Genomic DNA, 23,357 nt, shown 5'->3' with positions numbered 1-23,357 from the left:
CAATCTATCCTCCTCCAGATGGCTCTCCTGTCTTTTCTTTTTTTTTTTAATTTTTTAATTTTATTATTTTTTTTATACAGCAGGTTCTTATTAGTTATCCATTTTATACGTATTAGTGTATATATGTCAACTCCAATCTCTCAATTCATCACACACACGCCCCCCACCACCCAGCCGCTTTCCCCCCTTGGGGTCGATACATTACTTCTCTACATCCGTGTCTCAATTTCTGCCCTGCAAACCGGTTCATCTGTACCATTTTTCTAGGTTCCACATATATGCGTTAATATACGTTATTCTTCTCTTTCTGACTTACTTCACTCTGTATGACAGTCTCTAGATTCATCCATGTCTCTACAAATGACTCAATTTCGTTCCTTTGTATGGCTGAGTAATATTCCATGGTATATATGTACCACATCTTCTTTATCCATTCGTCTGTCGATGGGCATTTAGGTTGCTTCCATGACCTGGCTATTGCAAATAGTGCTGCAATGAACATTGGGGCACATGTGTCTTTTTGAAGTATGGTTTTCTCTGGGTATATGCCCAGCAGTGGGATTCCTGGGTCATATGGTAATTCTATTTTTAGTTTTTTAAGGAAGTTCCATACTGTTCTCTATAGTGGCTGTATCAATTTACATTCCCACCAACAGTGCAAGAGGGTTCCCTTTCCTCCACACCCTCTCCAGCATTTGTTGTTTGTAGATTTTCGGATGATGCCCATTCTGACTGGTGTGAGGTGATACCTCATTGTAGTTTTGATTTGCATTTCTCTAATAATTAGTGATGTTGAGCAGCTTTTCATGTGCTTCTTGGCCATCTGTATGTCATCTTGGGAGAAATATCTATTTAGGTCTTCTACCCATTTTTGGACTGGGTTGTTTCTTTTTTTTAATATTGAGCTGCATGAGCTGTTTATATATTTTGGAGATTAATCCTTTGTCCATTGATTCATCCGCAAATATTTTCTCCCATTCTGAGGGCTGTCTTTTCGTCTTGTTTGTAGTTTCCTTTGCTTTGCAAAAGCTTTTAAGTTTCATTAGGTCCCATTTGTTTATTTTTGTTTTTATTTCCATTACTCTAGGAAGTGGATCAAAAAAGATCTTGCTGTGATTTACGTCAAAGAGAGTTCTTCCTATGTTCTCCTCTAAGAGTTTTATAGTGTCCAGTCTTACATTTAGGTCTCTAATCCATTTTGAGTTTATTTTTGTGTATGGTGTTAGGGAGTGTTCTAATTTCATTCTTTTAAATGTAGCTGTCCAGCGTTCCCAGCACCACTTACTGAAGAGACTGTCTTTTCTCCATTGTATATCCTTGCCTCCTTTGTCATAGATTAGTTGACCATAGGTGCGTGGGTTTATCTCTAGGCTTTCTATCCTGTTCCATTGATCTATATTTCTGTTTTTGTGCCAGTACCATATTGTCTTGATTACTGTAGCTTTGTAGTATAGTCTGAAGCCAGGGAGTCTGATTCCTCCAGCTCTGTTTTTTTTCCCTCAAGACTGCTTTGGCTATTCAGGGTCTTTTGTGTCTCCATACAAATTTTAAGATTTTTTGTTCTAGTTCTGTAAAAAATGTCATTGGTAATTTGATAGGGATTGCATTGAATCTGTAGATTGCTTTGGGTAGTATAGTCATTTTCACAATATTGATTCTTCCAATCCAAGAGCATGGTATATCTCTCCATCTGTCTGTATCATCTTTAATTTCTTTCATCAGTGTCTTACAGTTTTCTGACTACAGATCTTTTACCTCCCTAGGTAGGCTTGTTCCTAGGTATTTTATTCTTTTTGTTGCAATGGTAAATGGGAGTGTTTCCTTAATCTTTAGGATTCTCCATGTACAGTATCCTGTCATCTGCAAACAGTGACAGTTTTACTTCTTCTTTTACAATTTGTATTCCTTTTATTTCTTTTTCTTCTCTGACTGCCGTGGCTAGGACTTCCAAAACTATGTTGAATAATAGTGGTGAGAGTGAACATCCTTGTCTTGTTCCTGATCTTACAGGAAATGCTTTCAGTTTTTCACCATTGAGAATGATGTTTGCTGGGGGCTTGTCATATATGGCCTTTATTATGTTGAGGTAGGTTCCCTCTATGCCCACTTTCTGGAGAGTTTTTATCATAAATGGGTGTTGAATTTTGTCAGAAGCTTTTTCTGCATCTATTGAGATGATCATATGGTTTTTATTCTTCAATTCGTTAATATAGTGTATCACATTGATTGATTTGCGTATATTGAAAAATCCTTGCATCCCTGGGATAAATCCCACTTGATCATGGTGTATGATCCTTTTAATGTGTTGTTGGATTCTGTTTGCTAGTATCTTGTTGAGGAGATTTGCATATATATTCATCAGTGATATTGGTCTGTAATTTTCTTTTTTTGTAGTATCTTTGTCTGGTTTTGGTATCAGGGTGATGGTGGCCTCATAGAATGAGATTGGGAGTGTTCCTGCCTCTGCAATTTTTTGGAAGAGTTTGAGAAGGATGGGTGTTAGCTCTTCTCTAAATGTTTGGTAGAATTCACCTGTGAAGCTATCTGGTCCTGGACTTCTGTTTGTTGGAAGATTTTTAATCACAGTTTCAATTTCATTACTTGTGATTGGTCTGTTCATATTTTCTATTTCTTCCTGGTTCAGTCTTGGAAGCTTATATCTTTCTAAGAATTTGTCCATTTCTTCCAGGTTGTCCATTTTATTGGCATAGAGTTGCTTGTAGTAGTCTCTTAGGATGCTTTGTATTTCTGTGGTGTCTGTTGTAACTTCTCCTTTTTCATTTCTAATTTTATTGATTTGAGTCCTCTCCCTCTTTTTCTTGATGAATCTGGCTAATGGTTTATCAATTTTGTTTATCTTCTCAAAGAACCAGCTTTTAGTTTTATTGATTTTTGCTATTGTTTTGTTTCTATTTATTTCTGCTCTGATATTTATGATTTCTTTCCTTCTGCTAACTTTGGGTTTTGTTTGTTCTTCTTTCTCTAGTTCCTTTTACTTGAGATTTTTCTTGTTTCTTGAGGTAGGCTTGTATTGCTATAAACTTCCCTCTTAGAACTGCTTTTGCTGCATCCCATACGTTTTGGATCATCGTGGTTCCATTGTCATTTGTCTCTAGGTATTTTTTGATTTCCTCTTTGATTTCTTCAGTGATCTCTTGGTTATTTAGTAACGTATTCTTTAGCCTCCATGTGTTTGTGTTTTTTACGTTTTTTCCCCCTGTAATTGATTTCTAATCTCATAGCATTGTGGTCAGAAAAGATGCTTGATATGATTTCAATTTTCTTAAATTTACTGAGGCTTGATTTGTGACCCAAGATGTGATCTATCCTGGAGAATGTTCCATGCGCACTTGAGAAGTGTAATCTGCTGTTTTGGGATGGAATGTCCTATAAATATCTATTAAATCTATCTGGTCTACTGTGTCATTTAAAGCTTGTGTTTCCTTACTAATTTTCTGTTTGGGTGATCTGTCCATTGGTATAAATGAGATGTTAAAGTCCCTCACTATTATTGTGTTACTGTCAATTTCCTCTTTTAAAGCTGTTAGCAGTTGCCTCATGTATTGAGGTGCTCCTATGTTGGTTGCATATATATTTATAATTGTCACATCTTCTTCTTGTATTGATCCCTTGATCATTATGTAGTGTCCTTCCTTGTCTCTTGTAACATTCTTTATTTTAAAGTCTATTTTATCTGATATGAGTATTGTTACTCCAGCTTTCTTTTGATTTCCATTTGCATGGAATATCTTTTTTCATCCCCTCACTTTCAGTCTGTATGTGTCCCTAGGTCTGAAGTGGGTCTCCTGTAGACAGCATATAGATGGGTCTTGTTTTTGTATACATTCAGCAAGCCTGTGTCTTTTGGTTGGAGCATTTAATCCATTCACGTTTAAGGTAATTATCAATATGTATTTTCCTATTACCATTTTCTTAATTGTTTTGGGTTTGTTTTTGTAGGTCCTTTTCTTCTCTTGTGTGTCCCACTTAGAGAAGTTCCTTTTGCATTTGTTGTAGAGCTGGTTTGGTGGTGCTGAATTCTCTTAACTTTTGCTTGTCTGTAAAGCTTTTGATTTCTCCATCAAATGTGAATGAGATCCTTGCCGGGTAGAGTAATCTTGGTTGTAGGTTCTTCCCTTTCATCACTTTAAATATGTCATGCCACTCCCTTCTGGCTTGTAGAGTTTCTGCTGAGAAATCAACTGTTAACCTTATGGGAGTTCCCTTGTATGTTATTTGTCATTTTTCCCTTGCTGCTTTCAATAATTTTTGTCTTTAATTTTTGCCAATTTGATTACTATGTGTCTCGGCGTGTTTCTCCTTGAGTTTATCCTGTATGGGACTCTTTGCACTTCCTGGACTTGGGTGTCTATTTCCTTTCCCATGTGAGGGAAGTTTTCAACTATAATCTCTTCAAATATTTTCTCGGTCCTTTCTCTCTCTCTTCTCCTTCTGGGACCCCTATAATGTGAATGTTGTTGCATTTAATGTTGTCCCAGAGGTCTCTTAGGCTGTCTTCATTTCTTTTCATTCTTTTTTCTTTATTCTGTTCCACAGCAGTGAATTCCACCATTCTGTCTTCCAGGTCACTTATCCGTTCTTCTGCCTCAGTTATTCTGCTCTTGATTCCTTCTAGTGTAGTTTTCATTCCAGCTTATTGTATTGTTCATCTCTGTTTGTTTGTTCTTTAATTCTTCTAGGTCTTTGTTAAACATTTCTTGCATCTGCTCGATCTTTGCCTGCATTCTTTTTCCAAGGTCCTGGATCATCTTCACTATCATTATTCTGAATTCTTTTTCTGGAAGGTTGCCTATCTCCACTTCATTTAGTTGTTTTTCTGGGGTTTTATCTTGTTCCTTCATCTGGTACATACCCCTCTGCCTTTTCATCTTGTCTATCTTTCTGTGACTGTGGTTTTTATTCCACAGGCTGCAGGACTGTTATTCTTCTTGCTTCTGCTCTCTGCCCTCTGGTGGATGAGGCTATCTAAGAGGCTTGAGACTCCTGTCTTTTCTTTTTGACCCACCTTTTATTTTCTGACCCCCAGTGATTCACCTACAGCGAGAAAAAAAATCTCTCCTTGTCCTTTCCATATTAAAGACGCATCATTTTTTTAGTACTTTGAAGTAAGATAAGGTACTCGAAAATGCCTTGCATCCTGTTAGCTAGCCTTGTGCAAATGTAAATTGTCATTATGTTGGCATCATTTTTTCCATTATGTCGTCCATTTTTACCTTCCCCTTCCCCCCCAGTTCCTCTTATTATTGGCAGCCTGATAATATCAATCATAAGGCTTAACAATCTCCTTTCCTTGCCAAATACTTTCTGCAGGACTTATTTTTCCTTCTTCAAAAGAAAATGCCACTTTGGCTTTTATTTATGAGTTCTCAGCAAGTCCCACACACAGAGATGGAAATTACCTTTATTGAAACACTAAGTGACTTGGTCTAGGTGCAAACTTGATTTCACTAATGAATCTTTTTATTCCCTATTGATTGTTTTCCCTACAACACAGGGGACTGGCCACCACTGAGGTGCCTTTGATATAATTTCTGGTCTCAATTTCCATCACTTCTGTTTCTTTCTTTTCTTTCCTATTCATTTTCCCTTAGGCCTCTTTTCTGTGTTATTTCTTTTTTTTATCGTCTTTCCTCTGTCTATGCTTTAGGATTACTGGTGCTGCCAGCAAACAGTGGCTTAAAAAGAAACCCAAACCAATGAGAACTAAGCAAAACAACAGCAAATATGCCATCTTCTTCATAGGTTTACAAAGAAGTTATTAAAAAGTTAAGACCTCAAGACTTTGGCCACGGCAATTTAAAATCAGGCTACAAATAATGCTCGCACTACAGAAAAACAATGATAGGTCAGTCAAGATGAATCGACAAAGAAAATTAAGGGTATAACAATTTTTATCATTGTACTTATTTCCTCATGGTTGACCTCAGGGTGTGTATATAAAGGTATACATGTATCTATTTTAGCTTTGACATTTAGGCCTATTTTCTTATTGGATAAGTCAGGGTTCAGTTTGATATTCACATGCCTAGTGCATAGGCAATGTTTAATAAAAACTGCCGAAAGAATGAAGGCATTTTATTCAATGGGGCTTATCATGTCTCAAATTTGGTGAAACCCAAGATATGTTTCATTGGATTCATTCATCATTAACGATCAGGCAATTCCTGAATCTGTAGAGAAGGGTGGTGTGCAGAGGGGTGAGGGAGTTTATGGGAGAAAAAACTGGCTTAGATAAATGCTGTAATCTGTATTGTGACACTAAGATGCATATTGGTGGAAAAAATAACTCGTGATCAGTCATATTCTGTTGCTATTTTAACTATAAGCTAGTGTTAATTACAAAATTACTTGCCGTGACATCATATGATTCTCCATTTCTAAATACTTTGCTGTGGCGTTGTATTATTCCTTGAACAATTAACTCCTCCAGGATGTCTGATGACTTTTGTTGCTCTCGATTCTCTAAGGGTTGGGGTTTATGGATTAATCCATTGATCACTAGGTCTTCCAAAGGAAAAGAAAAAAGAAAGTGAAATTTAAGCACAAAGATTTTATCAATCAAATGCTAAATACATGCCTTATAAATCATGCTAATTAACTCTTAGTCTCAACACTTGTACCTATATATCTGTTTCTACTACAAATCTTTATAATCCTTTGAAGTTCAAATCCTTAATGTTCTTACAGAGAATACACATCAACATAATATACTGTTTACTCAGCAGGTCGAATATTAACATAACAAAAAATCTTTCTTGTGCTGCTATGTACTACTTTTTTGTTGTAACAACACTTACACACTTGGGTACGATTATACGGGTTCTGTGCAATAATTATGAAGCTAAACCACAGCCACGAATGAGATAGTCTTTCAGTGACTCTTATGAGTTGCAGTTTGGTTTCTATGCTTTGTATACAAAGGATAAACAGCGTGATGTTGCCAAGAGACTTCTAGTTCTGCAACCCTGAGTTTACAATTACGGCATCTGCTAAATCTACATAAGTAAAAGCATGCCTTTTTGAAAAGAGTCTTTGAACCAAATCAGAATTGGAGTCGAGTGGTAGCTAAATTTTTTTATTCTAAAAATGGCACTGAAACAGTTTATAGGGGAGCACTAATGAGAGAGACCGCTCCCTTCACAAATCACCCAATTATATAAATAAGCAAGCAAGCATCTGTTTTTACAACCTCATAAAATAAAGGTGCAATGAGAGGTCCTCAGAAATGAGCTCTCTTCTATTTTAAGAAGTCCATTTCATCCAGTGGATGGAATCTTTTTATGAAAATTTCTAAACCCACTGGTTAACAAAGACAGTTTTCATGAATTTGTAATGGGAAGACAGGAAAAACACACACACGTGCACACACACACACACAAACCAGATGTCTCTCACTTCAGAATATTAACCTTCCTGGTATCAGAGACTTCTAATTGCCCACTGCAATTAACTCCAACGAATTTCCTATAGTCTTATCACCTTTCCAGTGCTATGTCTTCTACTCATACACGTGTTTGAAATAGAGTCAGTTCTCATTTTAAAGTGCTCTGTACAGATTTTGGTACAGAGGAGTAAAGCATGGCTTTCAAGGAGGTAAACGAGAAACTAAAAGAACAGAAAAAAATCAGTAAAGAAGAGGTGAATCCTCTTCAAGGAATTAGAATGATTTTTTGTTAGAAGGTGGGTTTATCTGCAAGGGTCAAAATAATAATAATAATGACTTTATTGAGCACTCATGTGCCTGGCACTATGTTAAGTACTTTATGTTCTTTGTAAGATCTAATTCAAACAGAAATTCTGTGACAGAGGTGTTAGTATCTCTATTTTATACATAAACTATATGAGAGAGGCTAATTAACTTGCTCAAGGTGACACAAGTAGTAAGTGAATTAACTAGGATTTGAATCCAAGTCTGTTTGACATTAGCATCCACGCTCTTCACCACCTCACTGTACTCCTTCCCAAATAGCTTATGTATCAGTAAATGGCTCCCACTGGTCATGGCCCACTTCTCTCTCAGGATGTTCTTAAAAAGAATGTCATTGTTGACATCTGTAACTAGCATAATAGAATTATTTTAACCATTTCTATCCATTCTTTTCTGAGTCTACCAAAGTACTTGGCTTGACATTTACAGTAGCTCACTTATACAGAAATCCCTGGACTACATCAGTCATTTCAACTAATATTCATGATTTCTTGGGACACTGAAGACTATTGGGGGAATGTTTAAAAATAACATTGTGCTTCTTTCTGATTATAAAAGAAATAGTGGTTATCAGAGTAAACTTGGAATATATAAAAAAGAGTAAAGAGGAAAATTAAAATGTCCATACTCTTACCTTTCAGAGGTTGCCAGTTAACATGAAATTTAATTTTTATAAATTTGACATCATACTGAACATCGTCTTATTTCTTATGTAGTTAATATTTACAGTAGCATCAGTTCATGCCATTAGAAATTTCGTAAGCGTAAGTGTAAAAAGTGAAATCATGCAAGAAAACATGGGTGGATTTGTCTTTAATCTTGGTGTAGGGAAAGGCTTTCTAGCTATGTCTCAAAATCCAGATTCAATGAAACAAAGATTGATAACTTTTACTACATTAAAAGAACCCTTCAGAATGGCAAAAAACAAAAAAACCAAAACCCACAGTAAAAGTCAAAAATAGGTATCACGTATCTCCTGATTTGATGTACTAAACAGGATACAATATCATTTTTGGTATTCTTGCTAAAAATGCATATTCTAAACCTAATCATGAGGAAATATCAGACAAACCCAAACTGAGGAATGTTCTACAAAGTAAGTGGCTTATATCTCCAAATATATCAAGGTTTTAGAAGACAAAAAAAGCCAAGGAATTGTTCCGGATTAAAGGAAACTAAAGTCACATGACAACTACATTAAACGTGTGATTCTGCAATAGATTTTGAAACAGAAATTTATTTCTAAAGGACATTTGTGAGACAACTGACAAAATCTGAATAGGTGAGATAACAGTACTGCATCAGCAGTAATTGTCTGATTTGGATCCTTGTACTGCGATTAAAGAATGTTCTTATCTTTAGGTAATGCACACTGATATATTTAAGAGTAAAGTATCATTATGTCTGTGACTTACTCTCAGAAAAAATATAGATGTATATGGGAGAAGGGGGGAGAGGGAAGAGGGACGGAGGGAAGAGAGGGGACAATGATAACACAAATGTGGTCCAACATTGACTTTGGGGGAATCTGGGTGAAAGAATACAGGCATTCTTTGTTTTGGACAACTTTTCTTATCTGAAATTTCTCAAAATCAGAAGTTTTTTTGTTTGTTTGTTTTGTTTTCTTTGTTTTTGTTTTTGGCCGTGCCACGCAGCTTGTGGGATCTTAGTTCCCTGACCAAGGATTGAACCCGGGCCCTCGGCAGTGAGAGTTCAGAGTCCTAACCACTGGACCGCCAGGGAATTCCACAGAAGTGTTTGTTTTGTTTTTTTTACTAAAAGGAAATACTTGGGAAATGTTAGTGTGAAACTTGAAATTAAAAAAAAAATTTATTGAAGTATAGCTGATTTACAATGTTGTGTGAACCTTGAAATTTTTAACAAATATACTCTGTAGCTGTGAAGAGCAGGGATGCAGAGAGGAGACAGAGAGGAAACTGGGCAGAGAACAAACAGAAAGCTCAGGGTACTGGTTCTTATTCATCCTGTGGGAAGAGCTTTCCCAAAAACGAATTTACACTACATTTTGAAAACACCTGCTTTGGTGGTTCAGTCCCTCCCCCACTGGTCTCTCTTAGCACCATCCTGCTTATCTGGGGCCCTCCCTCCCCATACTGCTTTCAACGGTGTACAGATGGCAGGACTGCCTGTCCGAGGGTACCCCTGTCCTCCTAACAATCTCTAGTCTGTTAACACATGGATATTGAGCATTCGTGTTGCAGTCTAGGAGGGATTCTCATCAACAGAATCATCAGAGAGAAAAAATACATGCGCTGGCCCAACACAGAGGGAGAGGAAGGGGCCATCCCTGCCCTGCATCCCCCATCTCCTCCTTCATCCTCAGAGGTCATGCTACACCCTATCAGAAGCACAAGACGAGAGCAAATGTGAAATTTGTGATGGACCTAGAGAATATTATGCTTAGTGAAATAAGTCAGACAGAGAAAGAAATATACTGTATGATATCACTTATATGTGGAATCTAAAAAATAACACAAACAAATGCATATGCAAAACAGAAACAGACTCACAGATACAGAAAACCCACTAGGGTTACCGAAGGGGAGAGTGAAGAGGGGAAGGGCAAGACAGGGGTAGGTGATGAAGAGATACAAACTACTATGTATAAAACAGATAAACAACAAGGACATATTTTATAGCCCAGGGAATTACAGCCATTACCTTGTAATTACTTTTAATGGAGTATAATCTGTAAAAATACTGATTCCCTATGCTGTACTCCTAAAAACTAATATAATACTGTAAATCAACTATACTTCAATTTAAAAAATAAATAAAAAGGGTATTAAAAAAGGAAATTTATCATAACCTGAGTTGCCACAAAAGTCCAGGAAAAAGAATCTCACTTACTATCCAATCTATTTTCCAACTCTAACTGGTCCCCAGGGAAGAAACTACAGCAATGAGGAAGGAAATGAAAGCCTCCCCCTACCCCAAGTAAGTCTTCCTTGAAGTCTGTTAAGTTCAATTTGTTTCAAAGGCTGATGAAACAGAAACAAGAGCTCTTAACACCAGAAGGGTAACTCAAGTAAAGTGAAAACATACCATAGGAAAAACCACAAATAGTTTCTAAAGAACACACCAGGTCAACATCACATCTTTTATGTTTTTGAAAGATATTTTTATTGTACATTTGCTTATAACTTTGAATGGGGAGAGACAGGAGAAAAAGTTTGATGTAGGTTTTACTTATTTTTTCAAATGTAGAACTTTGCCTTGGAAAGATGTTAACATAGTGGAAGTTTTGAGGAATTTAACTAAAGCCTGTGCAACTCGTATTCCCAAGGCCTTATCCCAACCACCAATAAGGGCTCTTAGTTTAAAAAAAGATAGTTTTAATTATGTCATCAACAAGAAGATTAATGGTTAGTATTACCTACTCACCTAATGAAGGCCTAAGGCTATGTCTTGGAGGTGGGACCTTGACATTTGAAGCACTGCCTGGCTCACAAAGCTGTGATAAGTCACCAAACACACATTATAAAATATATTCAGAGAAACAGTATTTTATATAGATCAACACGAACAGGGGCTGTTACCTGAATTTATTCTTCCGTTTCTTTCACTAGGAAATGGGGAACTTTCTGGAATGGTTCCAGGTAAGCTTCCCAACTGGGCCTGCTTGTCCAGGCTTCCAGGGCTGCCCACATTATCCTTGGGCAGCGTAGCTTCAATCTGGGGTCTGAAATTCTCCCCGGAATGAGCCACACCGACATCAGCCTGTGAAAAGGGAACGGCTTTGTAAGAGTCAAGATTTCTTAAAAAATGGTTTCTTGGAAAATGAAAATGCCACACGGTCTGCTTTGTGAATAGCTGAGTAGTACCCAGCACCCTGTCAATGTGACCTTATGTGGCAAAAGGGACTTTCTTTGCAGGTGTGATTAAATTAAGGACCTTGTGATAGCAGGAGTATCCCAGGTTATCGAGGTGGGCTCTGAATGTAATCACAGGTGTCCTTAGAAGAGGGAGGCAGAGGAAGATTTGATTACAGAGAAGGAGATGGTGATGTGACGTCAGAAGCATGGACACAGTTGGAGATGCTGCAGTACCAGCAATGAAGATGCAGGAAGGGCCACCAGCTGAGGAACGTAGGAATGCAGCTCTAGAAACTGGAAAAATCGAGGAAAAAGATTCTCTCCTCAGAGCCTCTGAAAGGAACCAGCCCTGCAAACATCTTGACTTTAGCCCAGTGGAACCAATTTTGGACTTCTGACCTCCAGAACTGTGAGGGAATAAAATTGTGTTGTTTGAAGCCACTAAACTTACATTAATTTGTTACAGCAGCAGTAGGAAACTAACACAGTGACTAATAGGAATCTACCAGGTACAAGCTATTATGCTGAGTATTCTGGAGGATACCAAGATGAACAAGTTTAATCATCAAATGTGAAGAGTAAAGATACTGCTATGTATAAAGCCTTTTTATTTATTTATTTTTTTAACATCTTTATTGGAGTATAGCTGCTTTACAATGGTGTGTTTCTGCTTTATAACAAAGTGAATCAGCTATACATATACATATATCCCCATATCTCCTCCCTCTTGCATCTCCCTCCCACCCTCCCTATCCCACCCCTCTAGGTGGTCACAAAGTACCGAGCTGATCTCCCTGTGCTATGTGGCTGCTTCCCACTAGCTACCTATTTTACATCTGGTAGTGTATATATGTCCATGCCACTCTCTCATTTCATCCCAGCTTACCCTTCCCCCTCCCCGGGTCCTCAAGTCCATTCTCTACATCTGTGTCTTTATTCCTGTCCTGCCCATAGGTTCTTCAGAACCACTTTTTTCCCCCTAGATTCCATATATATGTGTCAGCATACGGTATTTGTTTTTCTCTTTCTGACTTACTTCACTCTGTATGACAGACTCTAGGTCCATCCACCTCACTACAAATAACTCAATTTCGTAAAAGCCTTTTTAAAAATGAAACTACCATTATTGTTTTTGTTTCAATCAAACACTAATCTAGGCTTTGCTGTTATGGTATTTGGTAGATGTGGTTAACATCTACAATTAGTTGACTTTAAGTAAAGGAAATGATCTTCAAATAATCTGGGTGGGCCTCATCCAATCAGTTGAAGGCCTTAAGAGTAGAACCGAGGTTTCTCTGAGGGAGAAGGAATTCTGTAGATGCAGCTTCAGATCCAGCCTAGCTTTCTGGACCACCTATTCTATTGTATGGATTCTGGACTTGCTTTGCCAGCCCTTATAATTGCATAAGCCAATTCCTTATAATACATCTATTTATCTATCTGTTCATCCATCTTACTGGTTCTGATTCTTTGGTAAAACCCTGACTGATACAGAAACACAGTAGAAAATAAGAAAGACCATTCCCTAGACAGAAGCATTATTGACATCTTAGTATATAACTTCCCAAATATGTTTGATTATATAACTATAATCTTTAAAAATAAATTGGAATTGGCCAGTAAGCATATGAAAAGATGTTCAATATCATTGGTCATTAGGGAGATGTAAATCAAAACCACAATGAGATATCACTTCACACACACTAAGATGACTATCATGAAAAAGACACATCATAAGAAGTGTTGTCAAGGATGTGGAAAAATTGGAACCCTTGTACAGTGCCATGGGAATGTAAAATGGCGCAGCCGCTTTGGAAAATGATTTGAGAGTTCCTCAAAAATTTCCTCTTAACATAGAGTTACCAGATGACCCAGAAATTCCACCCCTAAGTATATATCCAAGCAAAATGAAAACGTCTGTTCATACAAAATCTTGCACACAAATGTTCATAGTTAGTATTCAAATATCTAAAAAGTGGAAACAACCCAAATGTCCACCAACTGATGACTAGATAAATTAAATGTGGCCTATCTATACCAAGGAATATTATTTGGCAATAAAAAGCAATGAAGTACTGATACACGCTACAATACAGGTGACATCTGACAACATTATACTAAGTGAAAGAAGCCAGTAACAAAGATCATTCCATTTACATGACATGTTCAGAAGAGGCAGATTAATAGAAACAGAAGGCGGATTTAGTGGTTTCTCAGGAAATGCCTGTTGGCTGCCAATGGATAGTGGTTCCTTTTAGGGGGACAAAAGTGTCCCAAAATTAGCTTGTGGTGATGGTTGTGAATTGTGCATTTTAATGAATGAATTGTATCAATATATGTGGCTTACATTTCAATAAAGCTGTTTAAAAAACAAAAGAAATCAGATTATATATTAAGTGATATATTGTATTTCTGTAACCTTTTTTCTATAACTATTATATATCAGAGACATTTACCTATGTCAGTACATACAGGTCTATCTCATTCTATTTAATGGTGAGAGTAGTTGTTTATTTGACGATTGCATCGCAGTCCACTACGTAACTAAACCACAATTTATTTAACCAATTCCTACTGAAGGGCATCTAGGTTTCTAACTTCTCAATATAATAAACAGAACTTCTATAATATCTGTGCATATACGTCAGTGTGAACTCAGCCAATCCTTCCATGAGAATAAATTCCTAGATGTGGACCTGCTGAGTCAGAGGATATATACGTTTTATATTAATATGTGTTTCCAGAGGGCCTTCTATAAATCCTGCACTGACTTACAATCCCACCTTCTCCTTTTAAGGATGTCTATTTCTTCATACCACAGTTTCACTGCTTGTAAATAGGCTGAAACACAGCATAAAAGGGGCTTATAGGTGGTTTAGTAAACCACCAACTCCAAAATGCTGGTCCATGTCAAATTTTTCATAATTCCACAGTAAAAGAAGGAAAATATAAGGAGTCTTTCATAAAGCTAAATTAACTTGATTTAAAGAACTGTCATTTATTTTGAAAGGAAGTAAATTAATATGTTCAGAAAAACTTTTCTTTCCCACTCCTCATTCAATGGAAGTCAAGGCCTCTAGTAGATGTTATCAGCCAACTTCTTCTCCATCTAAGACACACCTAACAGAGGAATCCTCTATAGTATCCCTAGAAGAGGCAAGAACATAAGCATCTTCTACAGACTATTGTCTTCTAGCTATTTTTTTTTTTTGGCTAGTAATTTTTATTTAATTTTAAAAGCTTAAGGTAAAAAATATAGGCAGTAAGTTTTACCAGTCAATAAAAAGCAATTCTACCAATCCACTGGTAATATACTAAACAGAGCTGGAAATCATTTTACTGAAAGCAAAATATTTAGAGAAAATAGACATTTATACAAAATTATAAAATGCTTGTAATAAGTGCATTTCAAGGAAAGCACAAACTTATTTTAATTTATAGAGCCAGTTAAAGCCTTAAAAAATTTAAATGGAAACTGAATATGCAAAAATGTATAAACATTCTACAAAAGATGGTTGTTCTTTTCCTGAGTATACTAAAGCTATGAAACATAAGGTGACATAGAAGGTAGAGGTTTGGGAACTCTTCTCAAGGGCATTTCCTTTCTACACACTGCTTCCCTCCTTCTTCATATTCTTGTTTGGAAATCCACATCTGCTGAAAGGTGCCCAAAGAAGCTAGAATGGAGCCACCGATCCATGAACTAAACCTCTGTTTAGTTCCACTGTTGTTTTATCTGCAATCAGTTTCAACCGCATACTTGGGGGTGTTTTCTGAGAGAGTTCTCTATTCAACTTGTCAGTAAAGCTCTGTATTAGCGTGTTTCCTTCTGCCACTATAAAGCTGCCATAGAGACCTGGTCTGATATCAAGCTGCCATAGAGACCTGGTCTGATATCAACATCGAACATTCCAACACTTGTAGTGACAACATGACTGACGCCCAGCATTGTATTTCCTGATAACCCCTTTACATTGGAAGGGTCAAATAATCCTTCAGGAATCTTTAACCGTTCTGCTCCAAAATCACAGTTGTAGTCATTGGGGAATTCATAATGAACAGTTGGCATCTGTGCGGCTACTTGTTCATCGTAAGTTGAATCAGATACTTGAAGTACTGAGCCTTGAAAATCCTGGATAACACAGTTACACATGTAATTATGCCAAGACCTTGTCACCTGTGGCAACTTCTCTCTTCTTTTCCAGTTTGCTGGAGATCCTTCACAAACAGCTTCTTTTGATGCAATCATATATGGAGCAATCAGTTCTATATTCATTGCTTGGAAGAGTTCTCTGCACTGCATAGTAATACAGTCTCCAGCAAGAGGGGATTTTACAATGCCTTGCTGAAGGACATAGCCATGGTGAACTGGAACTGCAGTGGTATGAGTGGTCCACTGTCCAAGGTAAGCCCAGTAGAATGACCATTAGCAAATGCTGTCAAAACAGCAGTTTTGCAAAGGAAGAATGCAGGGATGTTGTAGTGTTCAAACATTAACTCTGTCAGTTTCTCTCTCTTTGCCCTGGTATTCCACGGTGCTTCCGACATGAGAACAGGATGCAGGCTGGCTTCTGATTTGACATGCATTTTGTAGGTATGAGCCAAAATAGCCTGGAAACTATCCCAATCTTCAACCATCCCATTTTTCAGTGGTGGAATGGTCTCTGTATTCTCCCTTGGAACACGCAGGGCATTCGTATCTATGTAAGAGGTGGGACCGCCTTGTTTGCCTTTATCACCATCTATTTCCAGCAATGTACTTCCATCATCTCTTTCTACACCATACCAACAGCCGTAGGGAAATCCACCTTGGGAGAGTCGTCACCAGCATAACCAGCTTTCACAGTATAGGATCCAATGTCAAAAACAAGGGCTCCAACTTCATCTCCCCCGTACACCCTGCTGCTCATGGCTGCTATCGATGCGACTCCTACGCTAAAGGCCACCCGGCAAAGTGACTGCAACGGCCGTGACTGCGGGTCCCGAAAAGCGCTGGCCCCCAACTCCCTTAACTTCCACCGCCACCCGCCTCAGGCAACAAAGTGGCGTCCACACCCTTCTAGCTATTTGTAAAATGTCTACTGATTTTACTGTTTTGGCCCAAGGGGTGATCTTCTTCTCTGAAACTTCAAAGGGCCTCAGGACTCCACCCTCCAACTCCCACTCTTTTCAGCACAGCCCTGTCACATGGATACACGTGTGTGTCTTGTTGGGGGTCACGAATGGTGTCAACGAGAAAATGCCTGGATTGAGTCTTGATGAATGAGCTTCCAGTAGGGAAGGAGAAAAGGTCATTCTAGACACAGGAAAAAGTACACACAAAGATGGGGTGTGAAACAACATGGTGCGCCGAGGAACTTGAATTATTCCAGTTTAGCAGAAACAGACTGAGGTAGAAAGTGGTAGGTGCTGAGGTGGGAAAGTCTTTTGTGACAGGTAAAGACGTGTCATTTTATTTTGAAGGCAACAGGAATCTTTTGTAGGATTTTTACACATGGTTGTAAAATAGAAGCATCAGGTATGATTTTTAGAAAAATCACTTTTGGGTTAGTGCAAATGGCAGGAGTAGAAGGAAGGATGGGACAGAACAGAGCGACCAGTTACGATGACTACAGTTGTCCAGGTGAGGTTGGATTAAGCATGAACTACGACCGTGGCAGTGAAAATGGGGGAAAGAGCTGGGCCCCGAAATATTACAAAGGTGGATAACAGACCCTTCAGAGCTTCAGTTTAAAGGAGAGAGGTCCCTTCTGGCTCTAAATTATGACTCTAGGAACTAAACAGAAAACATTCCCTTTAGGAAAACAATAAAAAGCCAGGACACTGGCATGAAACTCTTGGGACTTTCACAATAAAAATCATACCAATTTAAAAATCTAAGCACATCTGACCACTTTCTGGAAGCATTCCAAAGCTCCCTCAGAGGCTAAGGAGAAATCACCATAGCTAGGTTGTGGGCCCCTGTCACCCTCGGGTTCTCAGAATTCAATTAGCGATTCTCACATGTTCGTAGGGAGACTCGCATTGCTTATCACCCTGTTTACAGAACATGATCACTCCAGCTAAACCAACATCAGTTCATTGTGTTGATGGTTAATTAGTTCCGTGGCTCAGAACTACACGGGAAAATATGAAAAACCAACCAACTGAACAAACAAACAAGTAAGCAAATAAAAACTCAACAGATCTGTACTATGACTCAGCACAAGGAGAAAGTGTGAGAGGATTTACATGCTTTTCTCTTTCTCTCTCCATCTCTTTCTTCACAGACTCAGTTACTGCCCATGTAGCCCCTGAATAGTAAGCTGACCCAGGAAAAGAGTCTTTACATATTATATGCTATGTTATTATATAATAACAATCATATCAGACAGGGCCTCCTTTTCCTTTGTTATACGAAATATATAAAATATGAAATATATATACATACACACACACACACACACACACATATATTTTATATAACAAAGGAAAAGGAGGCCATGTCTGATATTTATCTTTTAGGGGCGCACAGTTCACACTGAAGGTAAAGATCATATTGTCCCTCTTTCCAAATGAACTATTAAAAACCAGTATCTACGGTGATAGTAAGACAGTTATTTTGACGAGTTCACTTTGTTTCGCAGATCCATCATTTTTTGAACCTAGTAAAGCACTGAGTTACACACAGGGACTAATTTTGCCATTTAAGATTTCCCAGTGGAGATCCTGAAACAGGGAACTGATTTAACAACAGTAAACAAAATGCCCATATTGGAACTGAGAGCAAACTTGAATGTTTTCAGTCTAACACGTGGCTTTTCACAAAGATAATCTGTCAACTACAAGTCAGAATAGATTTAAATGCCACAACCGTGAACAACCTCCCAATTGTTTCAACAAAGCAATTCATCCAGGCCTGAGCAAGGAACTTTCCCACTTACGCTTATTTAGATATGGTCTGCCTTCAAGCTCTGTCAGTGACCAAAACTTAAGTTGTAGCCAATGAAACACAAGCTTCCAGCATAAAAGAACATACACCAGCCTTCAGTTTCCAGAGCAGAAATTTAAGGTTTTTCTCTTTTGCAAACTAAGAAGTCTTTCAAACATCTTATCTATGTGCAACATATTCTGGAAATTTTAACACCCAATTTCATAATCTAGACTTGAGAATAGACATAGTCCAAAGATGACAGATATTTACAAATTAATTAGATCTATGCCTCACAGGGATATGGCATAGACAGTTTTCCTGGTCTACCTATGCGTGCAGTTTATATTTTCACACCAATAAGAAGTCTGTCTGCAATGGTACCAGGGGAAGGGGGTGGGGAGGTGGGTGGAAGGTTTTATTTTTTCCTTGAGATGAAGTTGTAGCAGAAGTACAGATTCAATGTTTCCACATTTTGTATCAATTTCATTTTATGCTTCATTGTCTTGATAAAAATTGATAAATTTTAGACAGAATTGAAAAACTGTGAATTCCAAGGTAACAGCTATGCATGGGAATTATCAGCATTCTGAAAAAGGTATTACTTTTAACTACAGAAAGGTGTTTTGTTGGTTGGTTGGTTGGTTGCTCTGGCAGTATTATATGTTGTGTTCTAAAGCTTTGGAGAAACAAATTTGTCAAACAGCTTGGAGGGAGGGAGTCATTTGTCAAGGCTCCCTGGAGTTGAAACCTTCTTAAATCAAATTATTGGCAGATACATTTTATAAATATATTTGTAGACATAAAGGAAGAATTTTCTCAACAAATTTTGATTTTTTTCTAGTTTACTTCAAATAAATTTAATAATAAATAGCAACCCTCCAAATACCAAACAGAAATATATATATATATATTCATATTTTAACATCTTTATTGGAGTATAATTGCTTTACAATGTGTGTATATATATATATTTTTTAATTGCACTTTAAAAGTTAGCCCCTTTTACTGACAACAAACAAGAATTTTCTTGTCAAAGTTTAGGGGAAAACTGTGAAGGATACTTAGAGATCATCTGTTCCAATCTAGTCTCTCCCCTTTTATATTAAGCAAGAAACTTTGAGTTAATCACACAGAAGAACAGCATTTCTCCAACTAAGAAAAGTTTCCCATGCTTTCCTTATTATGCATTATTTTATTACCATGCCCTATTTCCACTTTAAGGGAGAGTGAACAGAAACTCTGGAGGCAGATCTCAAGAAGTTTGATTCAGAATATTTTGAAGTCGTGCCGCCAAGAAACATAAATATTTCATGCAAGCAAACACGTTCATCTCATTTAAAAGACACTGCCGAACTAGTGAACTCTCAGCCCTATGCATTTATGAAGGTAGCAAAAGGTACTGTTCTGACAGCCTGAGAGTGTTTAATTAATAATCATACTTTTCCCAGATCAGATTTCCAAAGTCAAATGCTTGGGGTAGGGAAAGAGAGGTACAGACGTGAGTCAACTCTGAGTCTATTTTCAGGTTATATTAATACTAAATTTCCTCCTTGCTGACTGTCATTAGTCTAGTTATGCTACTAGGAGACAGGAAGATGCTGGGAGGGACACGCAGCCACCCAAGAAACATTCATTAATGTCTGCTCTGCACCAAGCACTGAAGCGAGCACTGGAGACACAAAGACAAAAAGCAGTTCTTTTCCTCAGTAACAGCTTAGGATGGGAGGCAAGCATGGAAACAAATAAGTACAATGAAAGGTTCTGAAATATGATAGGAGAAGGTGTAAGGTCCACTCCGCCAGCATGGGGGCAGGGGCAGGGGGAATGCGAAGAGTGGTCTTGAGTCATATTGAAACCTGGGGGCATATTTGCCTGTGGTCCAGGAAGACAAAGAAGGAAAGGTCTGCAGGAAAGAGAACAGGTGCAAAGGCACAGAGGCAGGAACAGAATGGGGTTGGGGACACATGGTGAGGTCTGACCAGAATCGGAGGGAAAGGAGAGATGAAACTGGAGAATTTGACAGGCATCAGCTCGAGAGTCGCTAGTAAGGCACACTAAGAACTTAGGATTTTATCTCACATAAATAATGGTAATAGTAGTGATTGTAATAATTAATATTAAGTGCTTATTCTGTGCCAAGCTTTGGTATGAGCACTTAATGTGAACTCAATTCATTTAACCCTCACAACTCTATAAAATAACTATTATTACCCTCATTTTACAGATAAGGAAGCCAGGGCACAGAGAGGTCAAATGACTTAACCAAAGCCACACAACTAACAAGTGGTGAATCCAGAAATCAAACCTAGGTAGTCACTTTCTTGACCATTGGTTGGTGTGTCTACCTAGTGGGTCACTGACTTTTTTTCAGCAGAGAACTGACATAATCAGATTTTATTTTAGAACAATCCCTCTGGAGGTCATGTCGAAGACCGGAGCTGCAGGGCAGGTGGAGGCTGGTCATGAAGGAAGCACCCAGGGAGACTAATTAGGAGTCTTGTACCAAAATCCAAGCAAGGAAATTCAGGAAGAAACCCAAACCCCTCCCAGGCCTTGAGATGCTTGGCCCAAAGGGACCTAGTGCATTTGACACTAGGAGAGGATTGCTTTTTAGCACTCCTTCTCTATACAACAAAATTATTTTCAGTAATAACCATGAAATGGGACAAATGATAATGGCCAGAAAACAAACTCAAATAGTGGAAATTTTCTTCTACTGAAGTCTTATATGTAATCATGCCAGTGAAATAAATTTTAAAAGATTTTTGCACAAAAAAGGAAAAGCAAAATGGATTAGTACTTTAAAATCACATTATTTTTTGAAAAAGGAGAGGGGAAAAAAAGCATTCTTAATGTTACTCCACAGCAGTGATGAATAATAACAAAGATGACCAAATTGCTCCCAAGAAGTCCATAAATCTATTAGGGAGAAGGAGCTTTAAACAAACATTTACCACGTGATAAGGGAGCACCAGAGTATTTGGGCAGTGGTGCTTGGGCTCAGCGCTGACAGGAGAAGTAGGAGTTCACGAGGCGGACAGGAAATGGGGCCCAGGGAGGGCATTCCAGGAAGAGGGAATGGCATGGGGAAAGGCACGGAGCGTGAGGAAGCCTGGAGGAACTGAGCACTGCAGGCTCTTGGCTTGGCAGACCTGAGGGTCCACGAATGAGAGCACCTGGGGAGCAGAGGATGACATTAGAGAGACGGGTAGGACCAAATGTAAACTTTTGCACACTGCAGGGAATTTTTTTCTTAGCAAGACGGCCTGGTTAGGGTGGTGATGGGAGAGGCAGAAAGACCCAATAATAGGTAATAGGGCCCTAAAGGCAGACAGTGGCGGTTGGGATGGAAAGCAGAAAACAATGTTGAGATGGGTGGGCATCTGGGGACAGGCATCCCCCAGGGCACCAGGGACTAAGCCTGAGTCCCAGCCTTTAGCTGCCTCTGGTTTGTTTTTGATGGACTCACACACAGTAGGTGCTGTAACTGATACTGAAGAATGTCTTGCCCATCACCTGCTGAGAGAAAGTGTGTGCTCTTTAAACTGTAGGTCCAAAAACGCGCTTCAGGAGGGGTGACCTTAAGTCTTGGTTTGCGGCAGACAGTATGGGCTTGTATCAGACTGTCTGGGCAAAGTTATTAATAGGGTTCCCTTCCATTCTTAAGAGTATTCTGCTTTTGATGATAAATTATATGGTAACACTGTCTTTGGGTAACCGCTCCGGAAGGAACCTTTGTGGGTTCCTAGTTCTGTTTGTGGAATCTCGCCCTGGTGGTGAGGATGTAAAGAATCATGGACCGCATTTCCGCCTCCCCCACCCCATCCCTCCATACACTACCCTAGAAAAAAGCGCCTATTCGTTTCTCCAGAAGCATTACGGGAGATGCAACCTTGAGGGAGAGGGGGCAGAGTCCTGGGACGAGACTCTTGACAATTAGGTTCTATCTCCAGCTCTCTACCCCCCCAAACGAGCTGTGGCGCCTCGAGCAAGTCGTCCACCTCTCTGCGCTTCTAGATCCTCTTGTGAGCAGCTCAGCCAGACGGCTGCTAAGATCTCTTCCAGCGCTAAGGAACTCCCAAAGGGCCCACTTTCCGGAAGCCAATATTATATGGCGGCTCCCAGGAACTCTCGCCTTCCCCTGCGAATCACCACCAACCCAGCTCTGTGCCGAACGCCCCGCTCCTCCCGTTATTCCTACCTCTGCCCTGGGGTGCGACCACCTTCGCGGGCTCTTGAAACACAAAAGCTAGTCCTGTAGCAGCACGAGACCTGGTTAAGACAGCAGTTAAGCGGCCCCAGAAGAAAGCCGCTCCCTCCCGGCCCAACCATTGCCCGTCGGCCAAGCAGGCGCGCTGTGAGCCGCCGCAGACGCCGCTCCAGGCGCCTCCAAGCGTGGGAATCGCCAGGCCTGCCGGGTAAAAGACTTTCTTCCCGTTTGTCTCTTCGTTTTTACCTTGAATCCCTCTTCAGAGCCCTTCTGAGGCGCGGGCACACGTCTCTGTTCAGCAGCAGCCTGGGAAGGTCCGCAGCCCATGGCGCGCAGCGCGCGCCGCTCCTCGGGCCAGGCCGCCCCGTGCGCTCCCTCGAGCGCTCCTCGCCGCGCCCCCTGCGCCCGTGCGTTTCGGCCCCGCGCGCTGCTCCTCCCCCCGCCGCCCTCCGTGACTCCAGCCTCTCCCGCCTCGCGCACGTAAAGGCTCGGCAGGAGGCGCTCGACACCAGGGCCGTGGCCCGGAACCGTCGCCACGATAAACCTCATCACGCGGACCTAAGACCTGGGCGGCAATGGGACTTTTGTAACCGGGACCTGGAAGATCGGAGGCGTTTAAGGGACACCCGGGATGCCCTCTCCCGAGCCTAGTGAGGGGAGAGACCGCTG

The 23,357-nt window shown here is 39.5% G+C and overlaps 1 protein-coding gene and 1 pseudogene across 1 annotated transcript in view; both read right to left on the bottom strand.

Annotated features, from left to right (window-relative positions):
- Positions 1–23,015, bottom strand: part of STMND1 (stathmin domain containing 1) — a 30,210-nt gene extending 7,195 nt beyond the window's left edge. Inside the window, exons 1-3 of the mRNA XM_061194842.1 lie at positions 22,935–23,015; positions 11,290–11,470; positions 6,374–6,525 (exon numbers count right to left, since the gene is read on the bottom strand). Coding sequence (XP_061050825.1) covers positions 6,374–6,525; positions 11,290–11,470; positions 22,935–23,015 — 414 coding nt within the window. The remainder of the gene's footprint in view (positions 1–6,373; positions 6,526–11,289; positions 11,471–22,934) is intronic.
- LOC133094312 (actin-like protein 6A) lies at positions 15,089–16,525 on the bottom strand (annotated as a pseudogene).
- Positions 23,016–23,357: the final 342 nt, after the last annotated feature.

The sequence above is a fragment of the Eubalaena glacialis genome, chromosome 7 (assembly GCF_028564815.1).
Source record: "Eubalaena glacialis isolate mEubGla1 chromosome 7, mEubGla1.1.hap2.+ XY, whole genome shotgun sequence".
NCBI lineage: Eukaryota > Metazoa > Chordata > Mammalia > Artiodactyla > Balaenidae > Eubalaena > Eubalaena glacialis.
This window is presented reverse-complemented; position numbering and strand designations above follow the sequence as displayed.